The following is a 24,113-nucleotide window of genomic DNA, read 5'->3' as shown; positions in this document are numbered from 1 at the left end:
CAAAAACATCCTGAAGGTCCCAGGCCACAGAGAGGTTAGGCTGCCCTCAACTAGAGCCAGGGCTTTTTCAGCTGTGGCCCTGATCTGGTGGAACGCTGTGTCACAAGAGACTAGGGCCCTGGTGGACTTGACATCTTTCCACAGGCCCTGCAAGACGGAGCTGTTCCACCAGGCCTTTGGTCAGGACACAGCCTTTGGCAATCTTCACAGAACTTTAGCCTAATGGTTGCCATCAATTTGAGTTGAATTAATTTTAATGAAGTGAATTTAGAATGTTGTATTATTTTATTGTTGTTGGCTGCCCTGAGCCCGGCTTCGGCTGGGGAGGGTGGGATATAAATAAAATTTATTATTATTATTATACAGATAAACCTTTGCATTGCACTAACAGGTTGACCAGCAAGAGAAAATCAGTGTTATTTTTCTCCTTTTACAAGCTCTTATAAGGTGGTGTTTTTACCACGCTCAGCTTGGACAACCTACGCCTTTTTAAAATGTGTTTTTTTGGGGGGAGAGGGTTATAGGGTTGTTGTTGTTATTTTGATTATGTATTTTCTGGTTTTGTATTTTGATTTTATTCTGTGAACCACCCTGAGACCTGCTTGGTATAGGGCGGTATATAAACCCAATAAATAAATAAGAAATAAACCACAGCAGAGTGGGGGTATCATGGATAGAGAGGGTCCAGGACACAAGAGGAGAGCAAGGGCTGATCCTCTGGTTACTCTTTACAAGATACTAGGTTCAAAGATTTTGAAGATTTATGGGGCAATTGAAGCACTTGTCATGCTGTGTTTCCATCATGTCACAGATTTATTCCCGGTGCTGCAAGTCTGAAAGTAAAACCTCGGGATGTGGGCTCATGTTTCTAATGAGGTCAGGAATTGGCTGTGGCAGAGAGACAGGTGAAAAGAGATCTTCTGCCTTGGAAAACCTCAAGTGCCTTTGGTGGTCTGGAGAGATAGCATCCTCTTTCCTCCCTGCCCCCATCCCTCTGGCTCTCTGCCATCAAGCTGCAGAGTATGATAAAAGCCCTAGTCCACACGTCCTGTCCCTGCCATTAGTGAGATGACAGCATTGCAGAGGATAGAGCAGGAATCCTTTGGGAAAGATTCAGTGCTAGGGCTGAAATACTTCACAGATGGAGAAAGAAATTGCTTCTGCTCAAAGTATCAGACACAGAATATTTACAGATCTTGGATCAATTCACGTAGATCATGCCATTTAGCTTCCAGAATATTTAACAAGATTAGGTAGGAGACCAGGACATCCTTGCAGTATAAAAAGCTGCCTTATATCATAGCCAAGATTATTTAATTCACAAATGTTTGTACTTCAGCAAAGAAAGGCTGTGCTCCAATTATATAAAGGTAAAGGTAAAGGGACCCCTGGCCATTAGGTCCAGTCGTGGCCAACTCTGGGGCTGCGGTGCTCATCTCGCTTTATTGGCCGAGGGAGCCGGCGTACAGCTTCCGGGTCATGTGGCCAGCATGACTAAGCCGCTTTTGGTGAACCAGAGCAGTGCATGGAAATGCCGTTTACCTTCCCACCGGAGCGGTAGCTATTTATCTACTTGCACTTTGACGTGCTTTTGAACTGCTAGGTTGGCAGGAGCAGGGACCAAGCAACGGGAGCTCACCCCATCGCGGGGATTCGAACCGCCAACCTTCTGATCGGCAAGTCCTAGGCTCTGTGGTTTAACCCACAGCGCCACCCTTTGGGCAACCCAATTTTGCTTTGAGAGTTAACGTGCTCAACATGCCACAGTCAAATGGAGTCTGGGAGCAGGATTCGAAGTACGAGCAGCAGAAACGAACCGATAACGAATGTAATAGACGATATGTATTGGATGAATGTATGGTGTACAATGCAGCAGGAAGAAGGGTGGGAACAAAAACATCATGGAGGGAAGCGTGGGAAGTCAAAATGCCAAAGGGAAACAATATTAAAGTTGAAGTTAATACGTAATTGTTTTTGGAAGTACAATGAAAATCTAAATTAGAAAGGGGGAAAAATAGAGTTAACACACTCAAGCACCTGAGCTCAGCATTGGAAGAAACTGTGATTAGAATAATACTTTATGCACCTATTAATCAATATAATAGTACAATAATACTCATATTGGACCCATTTGGGGGAAAGGATGGGATGTAAACAACAACAACAACAGTAGTTCAAATTACCATTTGCTTTGGAGAATTGAGTACAGATAATCGAAACTTTTCCATGAACGTAAATGTTCTTTGTGTTTGTGCCTTACCTTGCCACAAGCTGCCATGGAAAGGGCCAGCTGATACCATAGGTGGAATTCACCAAATGCAAGTTTCATTGCTCTCTCCAAACACTGGGGAGAAAAACAAGGAAGCACAAGTATCACCACTAGCAGATTCTCAACTTTTGTGGAATTCATTACCAAAAGGTTGGGGGGGGGGAACCTATGTGATTTTATTTCTTTCTGTGGGGATAAAAAAATGTCCATCTGGGATAGTTCAGGTTTTAGTTGCACAGGAGACAGCCTGATTCGGTGGGATCAAGTAAAGTCTCTTGGGTGCCTGCTGTTAGCCTTTCCCACTGTTTTGGAGAACAGTGGAGCCTTTCCCACTGTTTTGTTCTGTTAAGTTGTCCCCCCCCCCCAATTTTTTTGTTTATACAATTTTTATTAAATTTTCTGTTTTACAATTTAGAATATTCATTTAAACAATCTCAATGACTTCCCTTCTTCTCTTTCCATGGTTCATTTTGCGTAACATGAATCCCTGCATATTTCACATTAACTAAACCATTCAGTATTCCATTGTTACATCCATCAAAACTTATTTACACTGTTGACTTTATCTTACTGCTGCCAGCATTTTCAAGTGTGCACAATTTCCCCCCACATATTCAGTAAACCATTTCCAATCTTTTTTAAACGTATCTTCTTCATGTTCTCTTATTCTATATGTTAGATCTGCAAGCTGGGCATAATTCCATCTGTTTAAGTTGACATTCTTCTTTGCTTGGGACCTCGCTCGTTTTCCATACAGTGGTACCTCGGGTTAAGAACTGAATTCGTTCTGGAGGTCTGTTCTTAACCTGAAACTGTTCTTAACCTGAGGTACCACTTTAGCTAATGGGGCCTCCCGCTGCCGCTGCACGATTTCTGTTCTCATCCTGAAGCAAAGTTCTTAACCCAAGGTACTATTTCTGGGTTAGCGGAGTTTGTAACCTGAAGCATCTGTAACCCGAGGTACCACTGTAGTTGTGTTTTCTTTTCTAAAGAGAGAGTAGGAAAATGGGAGGATGGAATGGTGCGACCTGGAGGAACTCTCCTGCTAGGTGAGGATACAGTGCAACGTTTTGTTGCAGGCCCCACTCATCTCATCTGATAGCCATCCCCACATCCCACAACAGCAAAATTTCAGAAGTGAATTACGCTCCCCGTATCGCTGCTGCGTTGTGGGAAGAAGCCGCAGCTCCCATGCTGCCAGCGTTAAGAAAGGTGGCCTTAGGAGTATCCCTCCTCTGGAGCCATGGGATGTATTGCACATGGCCCCAGGCAGAACATGTGTACACCCATAAATGTTTCAGTTAGATGTAGTGCCACTTGGATACACTTCAGCAAACATTATAAGCAAGCTGGTATGTGTTTGGAAGAACGTAGAGTGCTGCCTTGTTGTTTTGGGGGTGATAAAAAAAAGACATAAGAAAACCTAGGAGTAGTTACCTCAGAAAGCATGACATACTGCCCTCTTCTGCCCAGTGTGATAGTTAGAAGATCGTAAACCGCCGACGCATCCTGGAGACTGATGGCTCGGTCGTCTTTCTGCTCAGGGGCACGGCTAATTACTGCGTCCTGGTTTGCCTGGGAGTGAATTCAGAATAGAAAGAGAGGTCAGGTACAGCAGGAACGAGTGGAAACAGCCAAGTGTACCTCAGAAAGGTCGCCAGCCACGCACTGCATGTCCAAGCAAAAGTGCCCCTATCCAGCCCCCTGCATTCATCCGCAGGAAGCTAATTTGGGAAGGCAGAATGCATTTACAGAAACGCTGGGAGACGATTCCCTCAGATTATCTCTTGGAAACCTCTAGAACGAGAGATGACAAGAGCCCCACAGTGCCAGAATGCTTCAAGGCCCGGGGCCGCACTTAAAATGGTGCGCCCAATTACTTCAGCTGCCTGCAACTTTACGACGGCAACCTTTTAAAACGAGGCAAAACAAAAGAATACTCCTCCACTTTCCCCAACTTTTAAAAGATGTTTCGCACTGCAGCATGGCTGCAGAGAGTCCTCCTCAGGTTAATGTTGGCTTGCAAAGGAATATGTTGCTTAAAACATACTTATTTGCCTGGTCGTATGCAAACCCTTGGAGACATGGGTGGCGCTGTGGGTTAAACCAGAGAGCCTAGGATTTGCCAATCAGAAGGTCGGCAGTTCGAATCCCTGCGACGGGGTGAGCTCCTGTTGCTCGGTTCCAGTTCCTGCCAACCTAGCAGTTCGAAAGCACGTCAAAGTGCAAGTACATAAATAGGTACCGCTCCGGCGGGAAGGTAAACGGCATTTCCGTGCGCTGCTCTGGTTCGCCAGAAGCGGCTTGGTTGTGCTGGCCACATGACCCGGAAGCTGTACGCCGGCTCCCTCGGCCAATAAAGCGAGATGAGCGCTGCATCCCCAGAGTCAGCCACGACTGGACCTAATGGTCAGGGGTCCCTTTACCTTTACCTTTTATGCAAACCCTTGAGTGCAAACAGGTCCAAAGAGATACAGGTAGGTAGCCATGTTGGTCTGCTGTAGTCGAAACAAAATGTAAAAAATTCCTTCCAGTTGCGCCTTAGAGACCAACTAAGTTTGTCATTGGTATGAGCTTTCGTGTATCTGAAGAAGTGTGCATGCACACGAAAGCTCATACCAATGACAAACATAGTTGGTCTCTAAGGTGCTACCGGAAGGAATTTTTTTTTATTTAGTTCCAAAAAGGGCAGCTATGAACCTATAAGAGCACCATCCTGTACCCAGAGCGGCCAACCAGATGCCTCTGGAAAGTCTGATACAGAACAAGATAGCGACAGCCCCCTCCCACATTTGTTTCTGGGGTAGACTACAGCCACTGAAACCTCCATGTATTTGGTTGTTCCCCAATTGTAAAGCCATCTAAGGCAGGAGCAGGGAGAACATTGCTTGGGACTGCAGAGCCACATGAGGAAGTCCAAGCCAGCGAGCTTGATGAACAGAAGTGCAACAAAGAAATACAGCCTAATTGTTTTATCCGGCTCCTTCTCCCCAGGCCTCCTGTAAGCTCCTCTCCTAGGTTTAGCTTGGAGTCTCCTGGAATTGACCTCACTCTCCAGCCATCTGCTGAAGCCAGTCTTGGGAGATTTGACAAGCCACTATTAGTTGGGCGCAAACACAAGGCGATCATAAGGCTAATTCTTGGTTTTACCATTCTTTCTCCATTAACTACCTCATTGATCTTGTGACAGGAATATCTGCCCTCAGGAATATAGATCATAATGAGAACAAAAAGGCAGCTGGGGTATCAGCTGAATCACTGTATAATCCAATACAGTGGTACCTCAGGTTACAGACGCTTCAGGTTACAGACGCTTCAGGTTACAGACGCTTCAGGTTACAGACTCTGTTAACCCAGAAATAGTAACTTGGGTTAAGAACTTTACCTCAGGATGAGAACAGAAATCGCGCGGCGGCAGCAGGAGGCCCAATTAGCTAAAGTGGTACCTCAGCTTAAGAACAGTTTCAGGTTAAGAACGGACCTCTGGAACAAATTAAGTTCTTAACCCGAGGTACCACTGTATGATCTACTGGATCATGTGGGTTTTTTAAACACATGGAAAAGTGTGTCAAAACCCCATGATCAGATTCTTGCTGCTCTAGGGTGGATTTTTTTGAAATGCCATTGGGTGCTTACACTTTATCAGGGTGTTTAGCACCCAAGGTGAGGCTGGAGTTAACAGTCACTCTGGGGAGGAGCTGGAAGGAACTAACCCTGAGATCCACAGCAAAAGTACCTATTTAAACAAAGCTTTGGAACCTCTAAAACACTGGTGGCAGAGGAAATGGGGCTGACTCATTCTTCTCCTACTTCCTGATCTTATGAAAAAAATGAGGGGTTGGGAGTAGGGGTGTTTTGTCCCTGCTCTGAGAGAACACACTTCTGCCCACAGGGAAAATTTACTTATATGTCATTCTTGAAAGACCTACACTGGCGCCCAGTACGTTTCCGAGCACAATTCAAAGTGTTGGTGCTGACCTTTAAAGCCCTAAACAACCTCGGTCTAGTATATCTGAAGGAGCGTCTCCATCCCCATTGTTCTACCAGGACACTGAGGTCCAGTGCCAAGGGCCTTCTGGTGGTTCCCTCACTGCAAGAAGCCAAGTTACAGGGAACCAGGCAGAACTCGGTAGTGGCACCTGCCCTTGGAACACCCTCCCACCAGATGTCAAAGAGAACAACCTAACTACCAGACTTTTAGAAGACACCTGAAGGCAGCCCTGTTTAGGGAAGCTTTTAATGTTTGATGCATTACTGTATTTTAATATTTTGTTGGAAGCCGCTCAGAGTGTCTGGGGAAGCCCAGCAAGATGGGCGGGGTATAAATAAATTATTATTATTATTATTATTATTATTATTATTATTATTATTATTCCAAGGAACTCAAGGTACAGTACATAGTTTCCCCATGTAATTCTCACAACCACCCTATGAGGTAGATTAGAAAGAGAAAGGGAGAGGATGACAGGCCCAAGGCCACCCACCAGTGGCGTAGCGTGGGTTGTCAGCCCCCGGGGCAAGGCAAGTAATTTGCGCCCCCTAACCCAGGTAGGGACAGAGAGCTGCGAGTGTGAGCGTGCCCCCCAGATGTTGCGCCTGGTGCGGCTGGCCCCCCTGCACCCCCCACGCTATGCCACTGCCTCCCACTGAGATTTGTGGCTGTGGGAGGATTCTAACCCAGGTCTCCCCAGTCCAACACCCTACTCACAACACCACATTGGACCTCAGATGCAAATCTCCTCTTATTTTGCAAAAGTCTCAGCAGCAGTAGAAACAGAAGCACGAGTTGCACTCCCTCTCTGCTACTCTTTCCTTACAATGCCCCAAGGCAAACATCTGAAAGCCTTATGAGGAATGGTTGAAGGAACTGGGTATGTTTATCCTGGAAAACAGGAGGCTGAGAGGAGATACGATAGCCATCTTTGAATATCTCAAGGGCTGACTCATGGAAGAGGGGAGAAGCTTGTTTTCTCCTGCTCTGGAGGGTAGGACCCAAACCAATGGCTTCAAGTTACAAGAAAGGAGATTCCGACTAAACATCAGGAAAAACTTTCTGGCAGTAAGAGCTGTTCCACAGTGGAATGGTCTCCCTCAGGAGGTGGTGGACTCTCCTTCCTTAGAAGTTTTTAAGCAGAGGTTGGGTGGCCAACTTAGTTGAGATTCCTGCACTGCAGGGGGTTGGACTAGATGACCCTTGAGGTCCCTTCCAATTCTACAATTCTATGAAATCACAGCAGCATGAGCTAAGGGCACACTGAGAAATGGGTTCAGTTAATGGTCCATGAATAACCATAGTTTAGAGGTCCCGGGCCCTAAGGAAGTCAGACTATCTTCCGCCAGGGCCTTTTCAGTGATGGCTCCAGCCTGGTGGAATGCTCTGTCCCATGAGACTAGGGCCCTTCAGGATTTAACCTCCTTCCGTCAGGCCTGTAAGACAGAGCTATTCCGCCTGGCCTTTATTTGAATTCAACCTGATCTTTTATTTCCCTTTTCTTCCCTCCCCCTCCCCTTTTATGAAGATTACCCGCTCTGAGACCCCATAGCTAATTCTCCCCTGACCTCCTCGCTGGCTCAAGTAGGGCTAATTCAGCCAGCTAGCCCTGGTGACTATCTAATGCTTACTGGATGGATTTCCCCCCAAACTGATTTTTGAACTTTGTATTTTATTGTTATTCATGTTTTTATACTGTATTTTATGCTGCTTTTACAATTAAGTGTTTTAAATTTGTTGTTAGCCGCCCTGAGCCTGGTTTTTGAACCGGGAAGGACGGGGTATAAATAAAAATTTATTATTTATTATTATTATTAATCTGTAAAATCCCTGCACTTGCAGCTAGGGGTGGATGACAAACGAAGCTGCTTCACTCCTACCCAGCTTTGTCTAGAGATGGAGAAACTGTGTGCTCCAAAGGCTGTTGGACTATAACTCCCATCAGTCCCAGCCAGCATGGACAACAGCCAGGAACTATGGGAGGTGGAGTCAAACAAAAATCAGATTTCCGATCCATTAACTATCCTGACTGGCAGCGGTTTGCCAGAGTTTCAGAGAGTAGTTTCTCTCAGACTTACCTAGAGATGCAAAGGACTGAACCCAGGGGCATGTAAAATAGATGCTCTATCGCTGGTGGGTGAGCGTGTGTCCCCCCCCCAAAAAAAGTCTTTTGAACTTGTCAATTCACTCTGAGTAGAGAGAGATGAGCAGGAAATGGATTCAGTGCCAATTCATACGCTCACTCCTCAACTGTTCCCAGAGGTGTGGCTATTCTTTATGCCCTAATACAAGAGGAAAGTAAAATCTATTGAATGAAGGAAAGCTTTTTTTTCTGGGGGTTTGATCTTCTGCGGGCCATAATCAACAGCACTTTGTCACGGGGCGTTCTTTGAAAAGGAAGATTTAAAAAGAGCACTGGGGAAAGGCAGAGGTTTGTGGAAGGATGTGCATAATCAACCTTGCTGTCAATTAAACCTTTCCACACATTGCATACCACGCTATTAAAAAGTTTCTGCATCAGTAGCTCTGCAGCCGCGTTTAGTTGTGAAAAATAGCTGCGCCGAACAAGCCCCCACATATTCTGAAAGCCAGTAATCAGCTTAGCATCAGAGTCAGCTATTTCGGGCATTTGTCAGTGGGCCAAACTAGGAATTTTAAAGTGATGCCTTAGCACAGATAGAATATTCACCCAAACTAGTACATTACTGCAAGATTTGGGCTTACGAAAAAAGGGGACAGGAATACATGTAACTACAAATACCGCCTGTTAGTGCTACAATAAAAAGGAAGTGCTTCCTATATGATCCAAGCACAGGCAATGGTGCCATAAATCAAATGCAGAAGGGGCATGGCTTATTATTATTATTATTATTATTATTATTATTATTATCATTATATTTGTATACCGCCCTTCATCCCTAGATCTCAGGGCGGTTCACAACATAAAAATACAATTTAAATATCACTTGCACAAATAGTGTTTCTTCTTTTGACCATAATCACTTAAGAAGGTTGGAGGGTGGATGGATCTACACATGGGGGGGGGGCTATAAATAAGTCAGAAATTAAATTGTTATAACAATACTTTAATTAACCCCACAACCCTATGTAAAAATGCTGTAGAAAGGTTTTGTGCTCTCTGACGTTATCCGGTGTTGCATGTTTATAACACATTCAAATCACTGCATTTTGACTAATGTAGCTGAGCGCTACAACTATGTTGTACAACTATGAGGTTTTCCTCATGGCTGGAGTTGTCTGAAACTTATTTATTTAGCGGAACTTCACAGTAACACCTTGCCTATAAGGTCACATATCACTAGAGTGACATATGAATTTGCCAATTCTTAAACTTTGTGCCCGGGACTATTTGAGATTCCTTTTCTGGTGCTTACAAGAACAAAAGAAGACCCTGGGAGATCAGGCTGATGACCTATCTAGTCCAGCCTTCTGTTCTTACAATGGGGCCAACCAGATGCCTGTGACAAATCCACAAGCAGGGCCCAAGCACAAGAACCCTCTGTGAGCGTGGTGACCATGTAGCTCAGAGGCAAGGGCACATGCCTTAGATGCAGATTGTCCCCCGTTCAGCCCCTGACACCTCCAGCTAAAAAAGGATCACTGGTGGGGAGACGTGTTTCTCTAGGACCCTGGAGAGCAGCTGCCCATCAGAAGACACAATGCTAGGCTAGATGAACACACAGTCTGAGCTGCATGCAGGGACGCTCACAGGAGAACCCGTTTAGAAAAAACACAAATATGCATATATTTCAGGAATACGTCACTGGACTGCTTCCAAAATTATATTCCATACTCACAGGGTGACCTTTCAAAGCAATTATGCGAGTGCTCTACATACAGAAACGTTATGCAGAGATGGTAGCTTGGCAGAATCACCATATGGTGCCTCCAGCTTGGAGCAGAGTTGCAAATTCTAACCGACGGCAGACAAAAATGAAAAATCCTTCCCGGGCCCCCCAAGGCGGATAAGAAGGAAGCCAGCAAGGCAGACCACCGAGCACCCTCTAGCACCTTCAAAATATGATTCTACAATCATCCTGTGAGTCTATGACCATCACCAAATCCTGTGGTAGCAAACTCTGTAGTTTAACCATGCGCTCGGTTGTCCGATTCAACACACGGAGGGGGGCGGTGACGTAAGCCGAATGAGCTCATTCAGAGCACAGAACTAAAGGGCACTGTGACATAAGAGTGAGTGAAGTGATGATTGACAGCGTGGAAGTGGGATGGGATGTTGGGTGGAGTGAGAAAGAGTGACAGGCAGAGAACCACGGGTGGGAACGTGACATTTGGAGCTGTGAGGAGACGGGCTGTGAGGGGAACAGATGAGAGAGGTAACGGGAGCATACGTTTACTCTCTGCTCTGAAATTGATAAGCATTTATCAATTATAACCAAATACATAAGTTCTTGGAAGACAGTGTTCTCACCAGGGTAGGCTCAGGCTATTTTATTGTCCCCTTCCTAGCCACCAACCTGCACCCTACATCTTGTTTGCACTAGGCATGTGTGGCACCGGGGGGGCGTGTTTCCTCCTCCAACATTTCCCTCCCCTGCCCAACAAAAACCAGCCTCCTTTCCCCTGTTCTACAGAAGTGAAGTAAAAGCATTTGTTGTAGTTCCTTGGGTGGAATGAGGGAGCGGAGCTGCAGCTGAACTTTCTTTAAAATAGCATCTACTCCTATTTTAGCATCTTAAAAAGCAGAGACATCACCTTGCCCACAAAGGTCCGTATAGTTAAAGCTATGGTTTTCCCAGTAGTGATGTATGGAAGTGAGAGCTGGACCATAAAGAAGGCTGATCGCCAAAGAACTGATGCTTTTGAATTATGGTTCTGGAGGAGACTCTGGAGAGTACCATGGACTGCAAGAAGATCAAACGCATCCATTCTTAAGGAAATCAGCCCTGAGTGCTCACTGGAAGGACACATCCTGAAGCTGAGGCTCCAATACTTTGGCCACCTCATGAGAAGAGAAGACTCCCTGGAAAAGACCCTGATGTTGGGAAAGATGGAGGGCACAAGGAGAAGGGGACGACAGAGGACTAGATGGCTGGACAGTGTTCTCCAAGCTACAAACATGAGCCTGACCAAACTGTGGGAGGCAGTGGAAGACAGGAGTGCCTGCCGTGCTCTGGTCCATGGGGTCACGAAGAGTCGGACACGACTAAACAACAACACTCCTATTTTAATAGGAGTGTTAGCAAATAGGGACTGCAACAATTTTGCAGGGAGAATTTTGCCTGTTCAGGGTTTCAACCATTTTCTTCTCTTCCAGAACACTCTGTTCCACACACACACACCTCTAGTTTTAAACACTTATTCATATACCGAGTCAGTCAGCATTCAGTGCACACTGAGCGTGCTCAGTCCTCATAGGTCTGTCTCTGCTTTATGCACACCTTTAGGGTCTCCCCTCAACCTGAAATATTTTTTTGTATTTCTGCAAAGCATAGAACTGTAGAGATGGAAGGGACCCCAACGGTCATCTAGTCCTTGCACAGGCAAACTCGGCCCTCCAGATGTTTTGGGACTACAACTCCCATCATCCCTAGCTAACAGGACCAGTGGTCACGGATGATGGGAGTTGTAGTCCCAAAACATCTGGAGGGCCGAGTTTGCCTATGCCTGATCTAGCCCAACCCCCAGCAATGCAGGAATCTTTTGCCCTTGAGTTTCCCAAAGCTTGTTGAGATGCATGCAGATTCCAGTCTTGTTTTGGCTGCATAATGATCCACAGCCGAAAAAGGGAAGACATTGTTAGTTTGTAGAATTCTACCCAACTAACCCAACAGAGCCAACAAAGAGAATGGAGCATTAAAAACAAAAAAACCAAACTAAGAAGAATTGGGAGTGTGGAAACTACAGGCCAATTAGCTCAACATCTGTCCCGCAGAAACTGGTGGGGAGCACTGTTAAAGATGGGATTCCATGCTAAGGATTGTAAGAAAGGAATCAAAAATAAAACTGCCAAAATATCCTCATGCCTTTATACAAATCTCTGGCGCAAACCACTCTTGGAATACTGTGTACACCTCTGGAAGGCTATTGCGGGGCTGCAAATGGTACAACAAAAGGGGGTGACCAAAATAATCAAGGGGGTGGAGCAATTCCACTATGGGGAAATGTTACAACATTTGGGACTTCCTAGTTTGGAGAAAAGGTAAGAGGAGACATGAAGTAAGATGGAGGGCTTTTTTTCAGTCAGAGCTTGCCAGAGCTCAGTTCTGGCACCTCTCAGGTGGGCTCCATTGCTTTTCTAAGAGAACAAGGTGAGCTCATGGTGAGCTCCGACACCTCTTTCTCTAAAAAAATAGCACTGGGGAAAAAAGTACTTCTTCACACAGAGCATAGTTAAACTACAGAATTTGTTCCCACAAGAAGTAGTGAGGGCTACCATCTTGGATGGCTTTAGAAGAGGAGTAGACAAATTTAGGGAGAATAAAACTATCAATGGCGGCTAACCAAGATGGTGATGTTCTGCTTCTTTTGATGGAGGCAGTATGCACCCGTTGCTGGGGATCATATGTGGAGATTCCCACCTGCACTAAATGGGCTTTGGCCTGATCCAGCAGGCCTCTTCTTCCTGTTCTTACTCAAGCAAAAGGCAATAGAATTTTTTGCAGTTCTGCTTCCACCACCTTCCCTCTTTCTCAGACTTTTTTCCAGGTCAAATCCCATCTGGCCATTTAACTCAATAGTAAGACGGTGATAAATGATTCCCAAACTCTGTTACATTGGGCACACTGTTTATTAGTCTTGGCTACAGGCAGTCTGTTTTCCAGTTCAGCTGAGGGAAGAGAGAGAGAGAGAGAGAGAGAGAGAGAGAGAGAGAGAGAGAGGGCAAGCCAAATTACGCTGCACCACTTGTGGTGTGTTTTGTTAATCTACAACATGACTGGGAGATGCCACACTGAGGGGAACACGTTCTCTTGCCATTAAAAAAACCCAAACCAAATTACAGCGATAATGGCTTGGGTGACAGGCTTATGAACTGCATCAAAACTGAGGGACAGATCTTCATTGTGTAAATGAAAGAATTTCAAAATAAAAATGCTCAGGGATGAGGGTTCTGGGAGAAAAATGCTGACAGAGAAATATTCCTTTCCCAGCTTAGAGACAGCTCTGGCTTATATTCAGCAGCACTAGAAATCCTGTTGAAGAGGGAGGGTGACTAAAACAGGCCCAGGAAAGTTTTAAGGTCAGCTCTTAATCTACCTGCACTTGGGTTCATCAGGAATAGACACTGAGCAGGAATCATGAATTATTGGTGGATTGTTAAACAGATGTTTTATAAAAACCCAGGCCAAGGCACACCTATAATTAGCTATCAGCTTTCCAACTTTTACCTTCAGATAATTATTCCCATACTTGAAGCACAGTGAAAGCTCCTTAGAGCAATGTTTCCTAAACTTGGGCCTCCAGCTGTTTTTGGACTACAGTTCCCATCATCCCTGACCGCTGGTCCTGCTAGCTAGGGATGATGGGCCTGTAGTCCAAAAAACAGCCGGAGACTTAACTTTGGGAAACCCTGCCTTAGAGGAAAGGTGGGGTACAAACGCTATTTTCAAAAATCCACAGAGGAACCCCCTGCGCAGCTGTCTCAGAACTCCTGCACATCGCATAGGCTTCTAGGGGATGGACCAAGGCACGAAGGCCAGCCCAAGATGCATGCCACCTCAGACTGGTTAAGCTATTTGGGCACCTGAGCCATAAGAAACACAGGAAGGTGCCTCATACTGTGTTAGATCATTGGTCCATCGGACTGGAAGTGGTTCAGACAGAGGTCTTTCTCAGGCCTACCTAGAGATGCCCAAACCTGTTACTTCTTCACACAGTTCGTATTTAAATGCTGAAATTCGCTGTCACAAGGTACAGTCTCAGCATTTGGTATTCAAAGGCATATGGCCTCCAACAGTGGAAAGAGAACATAGCCATTGTGGCTGGTAGCCATTAATAGCCCGATCCTCCTCTTTTAAGGCCATTGCTGCATCTTAGTGAAAGCAAATTCCACAGTTCAGCTTAGGCGCTGTGTGGAGAAGTACTTTATTTTGCCTGCTCTGAATCTCTCAACATTCCTCATGGGATGACCACAGGTTGTAGAATTCTTCACACTGTGCATAATCTATCATGCCCCTCACCTGTTACTCGCCCAAATGTTGTAAACTTCGGCCTTAGTGAAAAATCCTGTTAAATTTGCTTTGTAAGGCACTGTAGAGTCACTTGATTTTCTGGAATATTCTGCTGTTCAAAACTGCTTGTTTTTTAAGTTGTATTTCCTTTTTATTTTGTATTACATTGGTTTTAGGTAAGCCACCTTGTGTATCTGTTGTTAGAAAAAACAACCCCAAGGTATAAATCAATAAATCATCAGCACCATAGCTGTATCTCTGTAGCCCAGAGATCTGCTGTTTGTCACCAGGTCCACTCTGGGCGCTTTTAAAATAAGGTTCATATAACACAGTGAAGAAACCACTTTTTTAAATTAAATAAAATCAAGCCTGTTTTGCAAAAGAAAGGAAGGGGGGAGGATGATATTGTTCCTATGCCACGTTAAGGGTGACTCACAATTTTCTATTAAATTTCTCAGACTGCTCGCTGAACGTTTGCTTAATCTGTCATCATCGAGCGATGCTTCAAAAAACAAAAACAAGTGGCAGCTCTTTCTCTCTCTGTGTGCTGTATTAAAAGACAACTGCTGCTTTCTTTCCCACTGAACAGGCAAGAGTTTGCGAACAGAAAGCCAGTTTGCAGATCGCAAAGGAAACCTGGAAATGCTACCCTGAAAATATCAAGTATTATCCTAATGATTATTGCATGCTTTCATTATTACCCTTCTTTATAAGTATTCCTGTCTGGCTTACCATGGATTCACTGATAAGGAGGAGGAGGAGCGCCTCTTCGACGTTGTCATGGGGGCTGTAGATGCTGAAAGACAAACAAACCTGTTGTTTTAATATAAGCAACACCAGCAGCTCACTCATGGGACACTCTTGTTAACACCACCACAGGACTAGTAACTTGAACCGTCTCATGCATGATTCATACGTTATATAACCGCTTCTTCAGGCCAGGATGACTGAAAGCGGCAGGGTGTATCCTAGGAGAAAACTCAGCCCTGACTCAAGCGAGGCAAAGCTGTTTGGTTAGACACAACTTCTGCACATGAAGCAATTTCTCTCCTGGGCAAAAAAAAACCTCCAGATGACAAGTTAAGTTTTCACAGATGGAATATTAAGAAAATGGTAATAAAACACAGATTGTACGGGGCCCACAGAGACGCACAACCAAAGACCTGCCTGTGGTTTTGAGCTGTTATCTGAAATCCAGCACAAACCTCCTCAGCTCTTTGCCATTTCTCCAAGACCTTCAGTCCCTAATACCCATCTCCCAACCCTCCAACTTCAGACCCTGTGAGCTAACACATATCCTTTCCTGTTACTAGATTTTTTCCTCCTCTAGCCAAACTGATCTTCTGCTTCCCTCATGGTGCCAGGACCTCAATACCTCAAGGACGACTCTTTCCACATGAACCTACCCAGACCCTGACATAATCTTCTGAGGCCCTTCTTTGTGTGCCTCCTCCTTGAGGTCCAGAGGGTGGCAACACGAGAACGGGCCTTCTCTGCAGTGGCTCGCTGCCTGTGGAATGCTCTCTCCAGGGAAGTACGCCTGGCGCCTTCATTACACACCTTTAGGCACCAGGCAAAAATGTTCCTTTTTAACCAGGCCTTTGGTTGATCTGTTTGACATCCTGTACCCTTTTAAAATGTGGCTCTTTTGGGGGAGGGGTTGTTATTGGGTTGTTGTTTTTATTCTGATTATATATGTTGTCATCTTTTCTGTGAGCCTCCCTGAAACCTCCGGGTACAGTGGACGCTCGGGTTGCGAACGTGATCTGTGTGGAAGGCACGTTCACAACTCGCAGCATTCGCAACCCGCAGCATCGCGTCTGCGCACGTGCAGGTCACGATTCAGCGCTTCTGCGCACGCATAAAGCATGATTTAGTGCTTCTGCATGTGAACGAGCGCATAAACCTGGAAGTAACCCATTCCGGTACTTCCAGTTTCGGCACAGTGCGCAACCTGAAAATGCACAACCTGAAGCGTCTGTAACCCAAGGTGTGACTGTATAGGGCGGTAAAGGTAAAGGGACCCCTGACCATTAGGTCCAGTCGTGACTGACTCCGGGGTTGCGGCGCTCATCTCGCTTTATTGGCTGAGGGAGCCGGCGTACAGCTTCCAGGTCATGTGGCCAGCATGACTAAGCCACTTCTGGCGAACCAGAGCAGCGCACAGAAACACCGTTTACCTTCCCGCTGGAGCGGTACCTATTTATCTACTTGCACTTGATGTGCTTTCGAACTGCGAGGTTGGCAGGAGCAACTCAATAAATAATAATAACTCAATAAATAATAATAACACTAGAGTATCAGAAATCTGTGAGGGATTCTTGCCCACTTCACCTGTTACTCCCATGGAGTGGGTAAGCAGGCTGTGGGGGCCATGCATTGAGTCCAATTCCCACCATTGCTCCTCCTGTCTTTGCCATTAACATGTTCACCATAATGTCTGCAGCAGGGAGGGTATTCCTGCATGTATAGGCTTTTGGAACAATACGGAAACTGGGCCAAAAGGTTATCCATATGGCACAGGGAGCCTCCGTTCATACAGAAGTTCATACTGTAGCTCCCTCTCACCTCCTGCCACTGCCCAAGTTATGACAGACATGGTGTTGGGACCGCTGACAGCTGAGGGAGGACACATGTGACTTGGGGGTGGAGCTAAGGGCCCAGCTCCACAGCTCTTGTCATCACATGACTCAGGTGTAAAGAGGGCTTCTTTCTCCTTTGGTAAGTGAACTGAAATCTCCAGGGCATTGCAAGCAACGCAGCCAATGACTGGGAGGGTTTTGCAAGTACTGTACAACCAAACATTGTAACCCAGCCATTGCTAAGTGTCTTGACTGCCTGCCCTTTCATGTTATTTTATCTGGCCAAGGATGTAACAGCCCCAAAGAACTCTATACGCACTTATCTCCGGTGTGTAGCTGCAGTCTTCGGCGAAGGGTAGTGCAGATGTACAAATTATCCTCTTTGTTCATGAACTCGGGGAGAGGATCAGATAAGGGGCTCCAGTAACAATCTTCGCTCAGGGAGTGCAGGAGCAGCTCTGCCAACTGCTTGGCAGCCGTCTGGAGAAGAATGGACAGAAAATGAGGGAAGCATGTGTTTTTTTAAAGCCCACAGTGACACCTATTTGCCTACCAGGTTGATGATTCAACTTGCTACGAGCCAGTACACATGATATGTCGGATCTGCATCGGGTTGCTTTTTTAACTTGGTCAGGACGGCCACACACGACTCACCTTTCCAGTTGTCTCAAGTACACAGAGAAATGATTTGCTTTTGGATATGGCTTTCGTTCTTAGGATTCTCAGCTCCAGTAGTATATATGGGTAACATTTGTGAATGAGTTGTTCCACCTGGCCTTTGGCTTGGAATCAACTTGATCCCCTCCCCCTCTTTCCTTTTTCCTTTCTCTTTCTGTGATGGAACTCCTATTTGGGGACTTCCCTGGCTTTTTTCTGGCCCACGTAGGACCAGTCTGGATAGTTGGCCTTGGTGAAGACTTGACGTTCTCATCCCCCAAAAAGTTTTTGATTTGAGTTCCTACTGAAATGAGGCTGCATTTTTAATGTTCTAATGTCGTATTTTAATCTTGTTTTTAAGTTGTACAGTGGTGCAGAGGCTTGACAACCATATGTCAGGAGTGCTCTGATGGTGTTTCCTGCTTGGCAGGGGGTTGGACTCGATGGCCCTTGTGGTCTCTTCCAACTCTATAATTCTATGATTCTATGATTCTATGCCTCCAGATACGAACGAGATCCATTCCAGAGCCCCATTCGCATCTAGAGGTAAATGTATCTAACGACAGCACGTCTGCGCGCATCGCTTTTCACTGCTTCTGCGCATGCACGTGACGTCATTTTGAGCATCTGCGCGTGCGCAAGTGGCAAAACCTGGAAGTAACGCGCTCCATTATTTCCGGGTTGCCGCGGAGCGCAACTCGAACGCGCTCAACTTGAAGCAAATTTAACCCGAGGTATGACTGTATTTCAATCAATTGTTTTTATACCTGGTGTCAGCTGTCCTGAGCCCAGTCTTGGCTGGGGAGGGCGGGGTATAAATAAAATTTATTATTAATATTGTTATAAACAATTTTAAGTGGGACCCATGACACAACTCACAACGTGGAACACCAGCTAGGAAACAGAGAGGACCGGGTTCAACTAGCTCAGGCTATTTTTCCATCCAGCACACAATTGTCTACTCCAACAGACAGAACCACTCCTGTGTCTCAACCAGGAGTCTTTCTCAACAACTGATGCCTTCTCCTTCTCCTTCTCCTTTTCTTCTCCTTAAGCTGCAGGTTCTAGGGATTGAAGCTGGGGCTTTTGGGATGAAAAGCATGTGCTCTACACTGAACTGCGAACCCTTCCCCTATTTAGTCTCCACACCACAAGAGCCATCTAGTCCAACCCCCTCCCCGCCCCCGCAAGGCAGGAATGTTTTTCCCAACGTGGGGCTCGAACCTGTTATGTACTGAAGTTCTCACCCCTGGGCCAGCAGGGGGATACTGTAGATAGTTTTCACTCAGGTCCACATATGCAAATAAGGGATTGAAAGTGATGTTCAGTGATTGGATAGTTACAGAAAATGGTTACTGTTGCGTTCTAGTGGAGCTCTATATAAGCAGGCTGGCTGAACCCTTCAGTTCAGTTCTGTTCTAGCCTGTGAATAAACAAGAGCTGTTTGAAGAATCGCTGTGTTGTCTGATATATTCACCCACAACTTAACAGAACCCATGACCCTGAGATTAAGAGTCTCATGCTCCACCAACTGAGCTACCACCCTATGATGGGTAAACTATGGTTTGCATCGTTTTTTGGGGGGGAAGCATCAGTAAATAAAGCCCTACCTTCTTTGAGAGAGTGTCTGCGTGAGTTTGTGGGTTTGTTTGCTTTATTGCACGTTTCACTGGCAGTTTCAATTACTTTCACTTTCGTTATGAATAAAACCAGACAAATTGGAATAGCCCAAGTCTTTGATTTATATTATAACAGTCTTTGCCAAAAGAAAAAAGAAAAGTGGGGGGGGGGAGCATTATTATTGCTTAGAATACAATGCAAGTAAAAGGCATTCACAGATTGCCATGTAGTATTCCAAATTAATTTAATTGTATGCTTTGTCATGTTAATCCTATCTAAAAAGGGGTTTTTGTCATTGACGCTGTCAAAAATATTTTGAAACAGAATTAGCAATACAATATTAAAACCGAAGTCTTCACCCTTCGAAATAGCCCAATAATTTAGAAGCAATTACATCGCCAATAACTTGAGGAAGTGGCTATTCAAACATAATGATAAACCATGATTTTGAGATGTTGGGGACAAGCTGCACTCAGCACCTGTAATGGGAATTTGGGGTTGCTCGTGCGTAAGTTGCCGCCACTCTCGGCGAGGTTGCCTGGATAAACCTTCCCCTGGCTGGAATCGACCTCCAACTTCATCTAACGCCCTGCATCAGCTTAAACCATGGAACGAATTATAGTTTCTTCCCATTCATAGTTTGAAGTTAGCTTGGTTTATGGTTTTTTTAAGCGATAGTTAAGATCAACCACCATTTGTCAGGATTGGATGAAATGATAGGCTGTGGTTTATTTAAAAAGCCTTCTGAACATCTCTCAGATGCACTGGAGGAAGACAGGGGAGACTAGAGTGTCTACGTGTGCATTGTAATTTCGGCTAAGATCTGGTAATGGGAATCTCTTGGTGGTCATGCCATTCCTTAGACGGGGAGCATTTGGTGGTAGAAGCCCTGTAAGCTTCAGAATCAGCTTCCTAGTACTTTACTCGGGGTTTTAAAGATTATGTAGTTGGATAATGACAACACTTACATACCTATATACTAGACAAGCATATATGGAATTATAGTTGCTTGCATATATAGTGACATAATACAGTGGTACCTCGGGTTAAGAACTTAATTTGTTCTGGAGGTCCATTCTTAACCTGAAACTGTTCTTAACCTGAAGTACCACTTTAGCTAATGGGGCCTCCCGCTGCTGCGGTGCCGCGGCAGAGCAATTTCTGTTCTCATCCTAAAGCAAAGTTCTTAACCCAAGGTACTATTTCTGGGTTAGTGGAGTCTGTAACCTGAAACGTATGTAACTTGAAGCGTCTGTAACCCGAGGTACCACTGTATATCTTTCATTTTTGTTCTATATTTCTTTATATTACTACATTATACTTTATATTTCTACACCTTATATTTCTGCATTATTTCGTTCGGTTTAAATACCCTCAATAATTTTTTTTAAAGATTAGCTTTCTTTTATTATTACTGTTTATTGTTCTAATGCAGATTCTTGATTTTATCCAGTACCCCATAGTTTTATTGCAGCGTGATTTTCCTTGTGTTGTTAATTTTGTTTCTGTGTACCTCGCTTTTCAAGAGTAATAATAATAAAACAGGCTGCAGGTTTCATTACTTAAACTACTGTAGGCTGTTGTCAGGCTGATTTATAATGCAGAACAAATACCGCCTATTTGCAGTGCACTTGGATGTTGCTGAAAGTAGGTGAGGCCATCACCCTGGGAGACTAGGAACCACAGGGACTTAAATTCCCATGTTGCCCAACTTTCCTGGGCATCGCAGCACATGTCCACAGCAGCATCCCAGCTTCTGCAAACCACGGGAATTACATTTTTCATGGCTCCTGGCATCGCTTAATGCTGACCCAAAGTACACAGAACCCTAGGGTGTTAGTTTCTTGGAGCGCTCCTCTCTGTCCCCAACCCACCTCAATAAGTTTGGGGAAACGGATCCATTTCAGAATCATTTCCAAAACGGATCCATTTCAGAATCAAAGTCCATCCTCCCCTACCTTCCTCCCACATGCCCACATACACCTTTCTGCCTATTACAGTGGTACCTCGGGTTACATACGCTTCAGGTTACTACGCTTCAGGTTACAGACTCCGCTAACCCAAAAATAGTATCTCAGATTAAGAACTTTGCTTCAGGATGAGAACAGAAATTGTGCTCCGGCGGCACAGCACCTGGTGCTTCAGGTTAAGAACTGTTTCAGGTTAAGAACAGTCCTCCAGAACGAATTAAGTTCTTAACCCGAGGTACCACTGTACTGCGTTTTCTTTTCACAAAATTGCAACATACACAGAGCTCTTAGACAAAGCTGAAGGAAACAACTGAGCATTGGGCTGAGAAATGCCAATCATAAGCAACGTATTTTGTCACCGGATTCTGCAATTACACTCGTGTGGAAAAGAACCTAGTAAGCAAACAGGCATGCAAAAGTCAGCCTAAAATCAGAACTTCTCTCTATGGGTGTTTTCCCAATTCCAATTCCATCCAACCTTGTTATCCCATTAAACGATACAAAATTGCAGGGCTGGACTCCCAGTCCATAGCAAGGAACAGTACTAAAGAACCCCAACTGTCTTTTTTTTCTCTCTCTTTCTTTCCTCAAATTGCCATCTGCCAAAAGAAGGGTTCCCTCATCTCCTGATGAACTGGGCTTACCATTCTGAAGCTCTGGGTAGCCTTCGTTTCCATGGTCCGCAATAAGTCTCGGAGGTTTCGTATTCCTTTTACGATGTTGCTAAGAGGAAGGAAACGGCAAGTAATGTAAATTAGGGCTGATTTGATTGTGAACTAACACGATGAAGAGAGAGAGGAAAAAACAGAACATCTCTGACATTTCAAAAAATACCCAATCCTGCTCAGGTTGGGCTAATCGTAATAAAAAACAAATGAGTGAGACCTTCGAAGGATAGCTCATCCCAGATGGTGGAATATGAGACGGTCTCTGATGAGTACAGGAGACATTTGGAAGCTTCTCCTGCATCCTGTTTTAAAGCTCTTTTGAAGGATAGCATCTTATCGCTTTGTCCTTGGCATATAAGATGAGGTTCAGTGGTTCAAGCAGCAGTCTAGGAGTACAAACTTGGGCCCACACCTCCACTCACCCATAAAGGTCACTGGGTGATCTTGGTTGGGCCAAGCTCAATGGCTTAAGTCTGTTCTCCCTCAAAGTGTTGCCACGATGGCGAAATGATGACAAAATGATAATAACTGCTCTATTTCGAACTTAAAAATGGAAAGCATAATGCTGATGGTCAACAAAAGAGGTTTAAAGACTCTCTCAAGGCAAATCTGGGGGGAAATGTAGCATGAACACCAACAACTGGGAAACACTGGCCTGCGAGCGCTCCAGTTGGAGAATAGCCTCTACCAAAGGTGCCATGGGCTTTGAAGACGCTCGAACTCAGGATGAAAGGGAGAAATGTTCTAAGAGGAAGGCACATTTGGCAAATCCACACCGTGATCAATACCCACCTGGAAACCAATGTCCCCACTGTGGAAGGACGTGTGGATCCAGAATTGGCCTCCACAGTCACTTACGGACTCACTGTTTTAAAACCATGCTCATGGAATACAATCTTACTCAGATATGAGTGATCGCCAAAGAAGAAGAAAATGGAATTGGGGGGAACTACGTATGCTGTAGACCAGGGCTTCTGAAACTTGGGTCTCCAGCTGTTTTTTTTTTTTTTTTGGACTACTACTCCCATCATCCCTCACTAGCAGGACCACTGATCTGGGATGATGGGAATTGTAGTCCAAAAACAGGTGGAGACCCAAGTTTCGGAAGCCATGCCATAGACATAACAAGAGCTCCACAACCGGGGGCCACTAGGGGCGCATTGGAAGATGGCCGACAATAACACCTCTCCGACCCACACAAGGTAATTAAGAGGCTGTTATGGGAGTATGCAGCCTCCCTGCCCCCCCAAGGGAATGGGGGGGGCTGCCCTTGCCTGCTGTGCCCATAAATCACCCCCAGATTCGAGGGGGTGAGGGCAGTAGGCAGAACGCCCTTGTGTGGACTTCGGCTCTCCTGGACGCTGCCTCTGATTGCGCCACTAGCTGCAGCAACTTGAAAATAAACAATTAGGAAGAAGCAAATGCACATATTTCAAGTGAAGAATGGGGAGTAAAGACTGCTAATTGAAGGGACCTCTGTGAAAGAAGACGGGTCGGATAAACAGGAATATATCATGAGAAGACACATCAAGGCTCGGTATGTCGGCAGTGGGACTGGATGCGGGGGGGGAAACTTTTCTTTCTTTCTTCTATGTGATTAACCAATAATTCCCCCTCACACGTCAGAAATGCCACTTAAATGACCTAAGCTGGATGATTTAAGACTGTGTCGAAATAAATTCTAACCAAAAGCATGTTTTAAGGAGATCAAGGAAAGTACAAGAGCTTTGGGATGACGCAGTAAAAAACAGCATCACCATTTTGGCAAGTTCTGTCAAAAGATTTATGTCTGGGAGGAGGAATGTATCTGTTTTCATACTGCGGGCGAACCTCCTCAGAGGACTAAAGAAGGCGACAGATTTGTGAAGATTAATGATGGAAAGAGTGCTTTTATTTATGGAAGGATGATATATGGAAACCATCTCGATATGGCTATTGGACGAACGGAAAAATTCACACAGGACTACAACTTGTTTTTACCTGCTTAAGGAGATTATCAGAAGAGGTCACAAAGAGAAAGGAAAAATAATTGAAAATAACAAGATGAGATGTGGGAAACAGCAAGATAGGACTGGATAGAATTATGAACATTATTTGGACAGATTTGTGGACATTAATGCAGCAGCAAGAAGATGATTGGATCCCCTCGGAACTTGAAATGTGGGTACCCCCAACAAAAATTTAAAATTCGGCTTTGTAATTTGGA

The 24,113-nt window shown here is 45.0% G+C and overlaps 1 protein-coding gene across 1 annotated transcript in view; it reads right to left on the bottom strand.

Moving 5' to 3' along the window:
* TTC7A (tetratricopeptide repeat domain 7A) overlaps positions 1-24,113 on the bottom strand; it is a 183,632-nt gene that overhangs the window by 132,577 nt on the left and 26,942 nt on the right. The window contains exons 6-10 of the mRNA XM_053383388.1: positions 21,884-21,962; positions 17,312-17,472; positions 15,143-15,206; positions 3,707-3,844; positions 2,261-2,344 (exon numbers count right to left, since the gene is read on the bottom strand). Of these exons, the coding sequence (XP_053239363.1) occupies positions 2,261-2,344; positions 3,707-3,844; positions 15,143-15,206; positions 17,312-17,472; positions 21,884-21,962 (526 nt within the window). The remainder of the gene's footprint in view (positions 1-2,260; positions 2,345-3,706; positions 3,845-15,142; positions 15,207-17,311; positions 17,473-21,883; positions 21,963-24,113) is intronic.

The sequence above is a fragment of the Podarcis raffonei genome, chromosome 3 (assembly GCF_027172205.1).
Source record: "Podarcis raffonei isolate rPodRaf1 chromosome 3, rPodRaf1.pri, whole genome shotgun sequence".
NCBI lineage: Eukaryota > Metazoa > Chordata > Lepidosauria > Squamata > Lacertidae > Podarcis > Podarcis raffonei.
The sequence above is the reverse complement of the archived record's forward strand: the minus strand, read 5'-3'. Positions and strand labels throughout refer to the sequence as shown.